Consider the following 8927-nt stretch of genomic DNA (forward strand, 5'->3'; position numbering starts at 1 on the left):
GTGCGTCCGTGTGTGTGTGTGATGTGAGTAAGGGCAGTTCTACTGTCCCCTCAGTCAACAGTCACTGTCACTATTGTCTCTATGTCCAAGATGTAACCTCGCCTGAAACCTGAAGACTTGCATTATCTCCTGAAGCTTATGCCAAGGCTTTAGCTCAGCAGGCTAKCYCCGTGCCAGGGATCACCATCAGCTGCTATAGTTCAGAATGAGGTAGACAGCTGTGAGGAAAGTTACATCATTCATTAGTTAATAGATTCATGTCGTCATCTAAGCAGGTCAGATACCTATGTCTAACTGCATGGGAAGAATGACATTTGAGTTGAAACCTGATTTACAAATGAATAGGGTATAATTAACCAGGTTAGCCCGCCCCCTCTCCCCCCCCCCCATCCCCTCTCCTCCCATCAGCCTGGCATATTCAGCTGTGGGGATCACTAAATGTGAGGTCAGTTGTGTCCGTGTGTCCGTCAAGGCCAGAGGGGAATGCTAGCTGTCCCACCATAAATACTCTGGATGAGACCAGGGCTTAGAATACTGACAGGAGAGACAGAAATAGGAGAGGGAGGCTTTGATTCATGAGATAGACAGCAACTGGAAATATCCCAATCTCTCTAATCAAATCAAACTTTATTTGCCACATGCGCCGAATACAACAAGTGTAGACTTTACRGTGAAATGCTTACTTACAAGCCCTTAACCAGACACATTTACTCCCACACACTCACATACACTCCCACACACTCACAGACACTAACAGACAATCCCACAGGCGTTGCAMAGACAGTTCAAAGCAGCTGAAGAGTTCTCATGTAGGCTGTAGTGTGTATAGTGTATAGTGTGTAGGGTATCTGGTATAGTGTACTCACTGGCTTGCCGGGCCTTTTCCTTGTACGTAGCAGACAGTTCGTCACTGAGTGGGGTCAGCTGGGCGCCCACCATGGGAACCATCTGTGAGCTGGAGCCCAGCATCATGGCTCCTTTAGCCCGCTCTGGAGACACCAGGGGTGAGCAGGCCAGAACCACACACCCCCCTGCCTCCTGGAACCCACTGTCTCCCTCTCCCTCCACCTCTCCTCCCACCACCGGCTCCCCCTGCGCATGGTGTAGGACGGGCCGGGCTGGGTGGGTCCACTCTGGCAGGGCCTGCGGGGGTTGGGGTTGGGGTTGGTAGACCACCTCCCTGCGTGGTACTCCAGGTTGAAACCCCCTTGTTCCCGATCCCGTTGGTTGCTCCCACTGTTGGATCCCCCCATTTCCCAGTGTGGGTAGTTGCTCCCAGGTCCCCTGCAGGGAAACCCCCCCATCTGGAGCGCTCTCATACCTTGAGAGAGAGAGAGAGAGAGGGATTGGGCAGGTCATGGTGATGTCATAGTACAAACCAAAAGGTTGGGGATGATTCTATTTTGTTCTTGTCTCGTACCCYCTTATCTCTGAAGTCTCCTCCTCCTCCTGCTGGCGACCGGGAGAGCGCGCATCCGGAGGTGTGTGTCGCTGGCGGCGGTGTATGTGTGTGTGTGTGTCCGCATCGCTGTCCGTCTCTCCATAATAGGCCTCACTGTCAGGGGGGGAGGTGAGGGTGAAGCAGGCCGGCCCGTCAGTGTGTGTGGCTGTGTGTATCCGACCCGGCAGGACCACAGAGTGGAACCCAGACCTGGAGGCAGAAAGAGAAAGAGATAGCCAGGCTGTGTGTGTCTATGTATGTGTCTGCGTTGRTTATTCTACTGTCTACTTGTATAGGTCTAGTGTATGTGTACAGTGTATCCCCTATATGCATTTAGCAGTGGCGCACCGCCGGGACTAAATCGTGGTTGAAAAAACCTCCTCCGCCACTACTGAAATGGAAAAAGAAAATAAACATTTTGGATGGGGGGGGTAATTTGCCAGATGGTAAAACATTTTCAGTGTAAACTAAAATGACTGAAACCAGATGTAAAGTACTTAGGAATTATAATGGAGAAACTAACAATCACTAAAAGCTAGACAGTTAGGGAGAATCAAACATTGTAAACATGTCATGGCTTTGGGCCTCCATTGACTTTGTTCTGATGTTTGATTTACTCAGATAGCATAAGAACAAGGCATAAGACATGGCAAAATGTGTAGGATTGCAGGACATTGCAGCCGGTTTTCCCTGCGCATGGTTCTGGGTTCCTCCTTCTGACCTGTCACGGAGCGCAGTGCCATCTTCCTTCAGCACTCAGTGGTGTGTGTTGTGTGTGTTTGTGTGTTTTGTGGTTGTGTGTGTGTGTGTGGTACTTACCAGCGGTAGATGGTGTGAATAACGGCGTGTTCATCAGGGTCAAACCGTTGAAGTGTGAAGTTCCTCCATGTCTCCAAGTGTGTGAGTTCTCCTAACCCCACAACACACATTCTCAGGCAGGTGAAAAGTGACAGTTTATTTCAGGTGGATGACACATCTCTCTCTCTCTCTGTGCCTTCTCTCTCTCTCTCTCTCCTCTCCTTCTCTCTCGCTCTCGTCTCTCTCTCTCTCTAATCTCTCTCTCTCCTCTCTTCTCTCTCTCTCTCTCTCTCTCCTCTCTCCTCCCTTCCTCTCTCTCTCCTCTGCCGTCATCTGCGTTCTCCGTAGGTCTCCTCACTCTCCTGATCTCCTGCTCTTCTATATTTCGTGTAGCGCGACGTCGCGCCATCTCCCAGGTCGATTCTATTCTCTCGTCTATCTCTCTCAGTTGGCACCAGATAGCAACTACCTATGATGTCATCTCCACTTTGAGCTCTGCTGTATTTTATGTTGGCTCGAACCAGGCAATGATCTCGAGAGAGCACATCAACCCTCAATTGGTAACCTAAAAGGACGGTTGAAATGTCCCCACTTGTTTGAATTTCTGTCCCCAAAGGTAAGTAACAACAACCCAAGACCACAGTACCAACAATCACACAGACACACACAAAGCTATGTCTACTAACTCATCATCTATACGCAAGAACCAGACATCTTGGGGAACACCAACAACATCAAAAAATTGATTTCCATTCCAAATCCTGATTATTTCTCGATAACCCCTATCACCCAACTCTACACACACCATAGGGAGGACACCTACACAATACGCCTCTATTTAACACACAGTGAGGACTGGCAAAATTCTCACTTCATCAGATTCTTATAGTTGAGTTCATCACTATTCTTCGTGAGGACTTCTGGTACTTCACAAATATAACACTGGGGAATTTACCATTAATGGGTACATCAGAACGTGGGGGGCAGGGGGGCGGTTTTTCTGCTTTACGCCACTTTTGAGGTGAGACACAATTTCTCTACTTTTTATCATGCACTCGAGGACCTTTACTTCTGGCAAAAAACATATATTATGCCATTTAGACTCAGTCATATTACTTCATATGGGAATATGCTTCACCCAGCTCCATATAAAACGTATGATAGGCTTTTGATAGTGTGGGTCTAGCATCGATGTGTGTGTACTCGATTGTGTGTTCGTGGTGGTGTACTGGTCGTTTGATGAGTGTTTGGTGTTAGCAGACCTGTAAGACCTTTGGAATTGAAAGTGTTATGCAAGCCTAGGTGTCCGGCAGAGACGAGTAGAAATAGTTGTGAGTATAAGTGTCATAGGGGTTGTTGATCGAGTGATGGTGTAGAACTGGGTAATTGCGTTTTGTTGAAACTGCGTGCGCACCAATCAGAGGCTAGTGCGAGTGTACGTGCAGCAAGCGTGAGCTTCGAGAGTTGTAACTCGTGGCTAGGTCCCTCGTGCTGGCTAAGTTGAGGCTTGGTGTATATAGAAGCCGAAATAGCTTACCGTTCGTGGACTTGGAAAAGATGTTCCATGTTGGATTAGTGGGTCCGATCTAGCAGGGCTATGGTTAACTATGCAGTGGATTGTGTTCCTCTGCAATTGTGTGGAGGCGTGCGTGGTGTTGTGTCTGGGGTTGTGATGGGTGAGTGGGCGCTATAAAGCGAGGCTTAGAGTGATAGTGGTGGAAAAATTATAGTGGTAAATCTAGTAATAGGTATGCGATGTGTCTGCTGTCGTTGTGCGTTCCCTTGGCGTCTGTGTATTCATTTGGTGTTTGTTAATGAAGTAAATTGTGTTGATTGTGGTTGCATGAGTGTGTAGATGGTTGTGTTTCGAATTGCGTGTTTAAGTATGTTGTCGTTCGTTCGGTTAAGTGTTTGGTGTGCGAGTTTGGTATGACTATGAGAGTGTGTGCCCGTAGCACTGTTGTCGTGTGTGGCTATGTGAGTGTGTGTGCGAAGTGCGTTAGGTTCGTAGTGTGTGTTTGGATATGTATGTTGGCTGTTCGAGTGTTACTGAGTGAGTGCTATGAGTTTGCCTGTGATGTGTGTGCTTGTGTTGTGTGTGGTTGTGGGTTGAGCGTTGGCATTGTGTTGAGTGTTGTTCTGGTCGTTGCATAGGATGTGTCCTGATGAGTGGTGTGTGTTTGGATGGTAGTGTTCCTGCGGTGTGTGTGTCGGGATAGGTTTGTAGTGATGTTGTGTATGTGTGCGCTTGTGTGTGTGTAGTATGTGTGCTAGTGGTGGTAGTGTGTATAGGGGGTGTGGATGATACGCATGGCGTCTTAGTATTCAGTGTGTGCGTGCGTGCCGTGCACGTGTTTGTGTGTTTTTGTGTGATAAGTCGAGTATAAATGTAGGCGAGTCTAGACCAGTTAGGAAACTCGCGCAACAACGTCATCTCGTGTGCCTCCTCTATCGGCTACACCTCCTGTGTTGTGTCTCAAAACATGTAACCTCGCCTGAAACCTGAAGACTTTGCATTTCCGAAATGCTCTATCGCCAAGGCTTTAGCTCAGCCGGCTACCGCCGTGCCAGGGACCACCATCAGCTGCTATAGTTCAGAATGGGTAGACAGCTGTGAGGAAGTTACATCATTCCATTAGTTATAGTTCATGTCCGTCATCTAAGCAGGTCGATACCTACGTCTAACTGATGGGAAGAATGACCTCTTGAGTGAAACCTGATTACAAATGAATAGGGTATAATTAACCAGGTTACCCGCACCTCTCCCCCCCCCACCATCACCCTCTCCTTCCCATCCAGCCTGGCATATTCAGCGTGTGGGATCATAAAATGTGGGTCAGTTTGTCCGTGTTGCCGTCAAGGCCAGATAAACGGGGAATGCTAGCGTGTCCCACCATAAATATTCTGGATGAGACCAGGGCTTAGAAATACTGAAGCAGGAGACAGAAATAGGAGAGGAAGGCTTTGTTCTAATGAGAAGAACAGCAACTGGAAAATATCCTCCATCTCTCTAATCAAATCAAACTTATTTATGTCCACATGCGGCCGAATACACAAGTTGTAGACTTTACCGTGTAAATGCTTACTTAAAGCCCTTAGACCAGACACATTCGTTACTCCCACACTCCCACATTACACTGCCACACAAACATCACTAGACACAACAGCACAATCCCAGCAGGGCGTTTGCAGATACAGTTCACAAGCAGCTGGAAGATTCTCATGTTAGGCTGTAGTGTGTAGTAGTGTATAGTGGTAGTTCTGCTGTACATGGAGTAGTGCTGTTGAGGTAGTGGTACTGAAGTGCTTGCCGGGCCTTTTCCCGTTATGTGAGTAGCAGCACAGTCTCGTCACATGACTGGGGTCAGCCTGGGCGCACCCCCAGGGAACCATACACTGTGTAGGCTGGGTAGAACTTAATTTCAGCATTCTTATGGCATCCCTGTTAGTGGATACCCGCCTCTTGTGATGTTACCATTTTAGTGAAGGGAGACAGATTGCACAGCACCATCACGCACGCGCCCACTTGCCTCCCTGAACCCAACTGTCTCCTCTCGCCTCCACCTCCCTCCCCCGGTCCTCGCCCTTCCTCCTCTGATGAGGCCTCCACTGAAACACACACACACACACACACACACCACACCACACACAACACACCCACACACACACACCACACAGCACACACACACACCACTACACACACACACACACACACACGACAAACACACACACACACACACCCTTATTAATCTATCCTCCCCTGGACAGTCAGCATATGGGAGGTGAGTGGGAAATTGCATGATCGACAGCAAAGGCATTCGGGGTCCTCCAAAACGCTCTATCAATGACGATCGGATTTTTGTGTAGTTCACATTGTAGAGCTCCCACCTGCGGCATTGGGGTAGATTGGAACGGGCCGGGCTTGCGGTAGGGTTACCATACTAATTCTCATTGGGTGGGGCCTGCGGGGGGCTTTGATGGTTGGGTGTAGGAGAACCACCTCCCTCGTGGTTACTACCAGGTCTTGAAACCCTTCGTCACCGACCCTGGTTGCTCCCACTGTTGGATCCCCCCATTCTCGCAGTGGGGTAAGTTGCTCCAGGTTCCCCTGCAGGGACAAACCCCCCATCTGGAGGGCGCTCGCTCACACCTTTGAGAGAGAGGAGAGAGGGATTGCGGCAGGTCATGGTGATTGTCATTAGTACAAACCAACTAAGGTTGGGGATGAATCTCTATTTTGTCTTGTCTCGTTACCCAGCTTATCTCTGAAGTTCCTCCCTCCTCCTGCTGGCGACCGGGGAGGAGCGCGCATCCCGGTAGGTGTGTGTCCGCCTGGCGCGGTGTATGTCGTGTGTGTGGTCCTTCAGGCATCCGACTGTCCGATCTCCTCCATAATAGGCCTACTGTCAGGGGGGGAGGAGGTTGAGGGTGAAGCAGGCCGGCCCGTCCAGTGTACTGTTGTGGCTGTGTGTATCGCGGCAGGACCACAGAGTGGAACCCAGACCTGGAGGCAGAAGAAAGGCAGAAAAGTAGATAGCCAGACCTGGTTGTTTGCTATGTAATGTGTCTGCGTTGCGTTATCTACTGTCCTACTTGTATGGTTCTAGTGTATCGTTACAGTGTATCCCTATAGCAATTAGCAGTGGCGGCACCCCGCGACTGGACTAAATATCGTAGGGTTTAACAAACAACGTCCGCCTAATTTAACAAAAAGAGGAAATCAACATTTTGAGGGTGTAATTTTGCCACGATGGTAAAAACATTTTGCAGTGTAAATCTAAATGCTTGAAAAATACCAGATGTAAAGTACTGTAGGAATTATAATGGAGAAACTCCAAAAATCACTAAAACTAGACTCAGGTTAGGAGAATCAAACCTTCGTAACATGCACCTTGTCATTCGACTCGGGCCCCATGCTCCATATGACGTTATGTTCTTTCCGGATCCTGATGGTATCAAGATTCTTCATAAAATCGCGAGAATTACTCATAGCCTAGTGGTGTGGGGACAGAAATTCCTTTAATCTCCAATGTCTCTGACACGAGAGCTGTGTCGCATTTCATAGGCATATCAAGTGGGCTGAGTTCAAAGTGTTCTACGAAAGGGACCGAAGAATATTTGTTGTTAGCACCGTGATTTGACTACTGGTGATCATATTTCGTCCACATTGGTGTGTATCTCAATGTCGTCTGTAGATAACATTGTGCGTAAACTTGATAGTAGTAATGTCTCAGAAAAGTCTGATGATCTAGAGCCTCCACATGACGCCACCTGAAGTGCCATCTGTATTTTCTTGCTAATATGTCTTGTACTGTACTTGACTCTCTCCGTAAGTGGTTTATGTTTTTGAGAGTGATGCTTGCCCGTATTGTAATTTGACCTCCTTTGCACCTGAAGGTTTGAGTCTATTAGTCTTCTAACCTGGTACTCTGCCTTCCTGCACTGGGTTTGTCACGGGCTTGTGATCGATGTCCGTTAGTATGTATGTTGACATACTGACCATGAGGTTGAGTTGTATTGCCTGTATTACCCATCTTGACAACTCTTTGTACCTCTGCGAGTCTCGAGAGTGTGTCGATGGGCCCACGCTCGACTTGAACCCATAATGTTCATCTTGACTGTTGTTCCGCTTTTTTGGGTGCAGATTCTTGAGCACTACATGGTGGTGGCGCGCGATAGGACTTTAACTTCATTCTGCTCCAAAACTCCAACGATAGGTCGGTCTCACGGGGTGCCCACGCCTTACGTACGCGCGGTTGGCAGCCTGACTAAGACACACGATTCATAAAACATACATCGAACATGACTAACAGGGCGATCAAATCGGCGATGCAGCAGCGAAATCCACATAGCTAACCCTCATCTCTATCCCCTGACAGAAGGTGAAGCAGGAATAGAAATGATAGTCCATACGCAGCCACTACGCGGGGAGACTACATAATCACATCAGTCTGAAGAACTGAACAACTTCAGCTCTGAGGTTCTTAAATGTTTACATTTATCGTCTACCTAGTCAGTACGTTGTCACCAGAGCACTTAGCAGTTGATGCCTAGTCATTCATTCTAACTATGGAGTGAGGTGAGACAACAACTACATCTACAGTCGTAGTAAGCGGGAGCATTTACCCTCACAATAAAAGTAAGGCTATCAACCAACAGCGCAGCATGCTAGTAAGGTGATCCAGAGCCAGCGCAAGTTTCCTATTTATGTATGAGGACATATCTCTCCAGCTATGGAGGGGGGGAGTCGAAGGGCTGTACATAACTAGGCAATGATGTCATGAAGTTATCCTCACTGATATAGGGTGGATGTGGGGTGGGAAGCAAAGCCCTATAATACATGGATCTGTCAGAAAGTCATGGGAGATAGGTGGATAGAGAGAGAGAGAGAGAGAGAGAGAGAGAGAGAGAGAGAGAGAGAGAGAGAGGAGAGAGCGAGAGAGAGAGAAGAGAGAGAGAGAGAGAGAGAGAGAGAGAGAGAGAGGAGAGAGAGAGAGAGAGAAAGAGAGCGAATGGGAGGATAGAGAGAGGGGGTGAAGAGATGATAAAGGGGGAGAGAGAGGGAGGGGAGGAAGAAAGGGGGAGAGGAGAAGATTAGGCCAGGCTGGAGAGAGGGGGTGAAGAGATATAAGGGGTAGAGAGAGGGGAGGGGTGGACGAGAAAGGGGAGAGCGAGAATAGGCCAGGAT

The 8927-nt window shown here is 48.4% G+C and overlaps 2 protein-coding genes across 2 annotated transcripts in view; one reads left to right on the forward strand and one right to left on the reverse strand.

The window, feature by feature from the left end:
• Positions 1-8927, forward strand: part of LOC111978192 (glutamate dehydrogenase, mitochondrial) — a 346877-nt gene that overhangs the window by 303561 nt on the left and 34389 nt on the right. The gene's annotated exons all lie outside the window — the stretch shown is intronic.
• Positions 1-8927, reverse strand: part of LOC111977547 (synaptopodin 2-like protein) — a 46266-nt gene that overhangs the window by 5200 nt on the left and 32139 nt on the right. Inside the window, exons 6-7 of the mRNA XM_070448185.1 lie at positions 1421-1651; positions 867-1321 (exon numbers count right to left, since the gene is read on the reverse strand). Coding sequence (XP_070304286.1) covers positions 867-1321; positions 1421-1651 — 686 coding nt within the window. The remainder of the gene's footprint in view (positions 1-866; positions 1322-1420; positions 1652-8927) is intronic.

This window comes from Salvelinus sp. IW2-2015, linkage group LG18, assembly GCF_002910315.2.
Source record: "Salvelinus sp. IW2-2015 linkage group LG18, ASM291031v2, whole genome shotgun sequence".
Taxonomy (NCBI): domain Eukaryota; kingdom Metazoa; phylum Chordata; class Actinopteri; order Salmoniformes; family Salmonidae; genus Salvelinus; species Salvelinus sp. IW2-2015.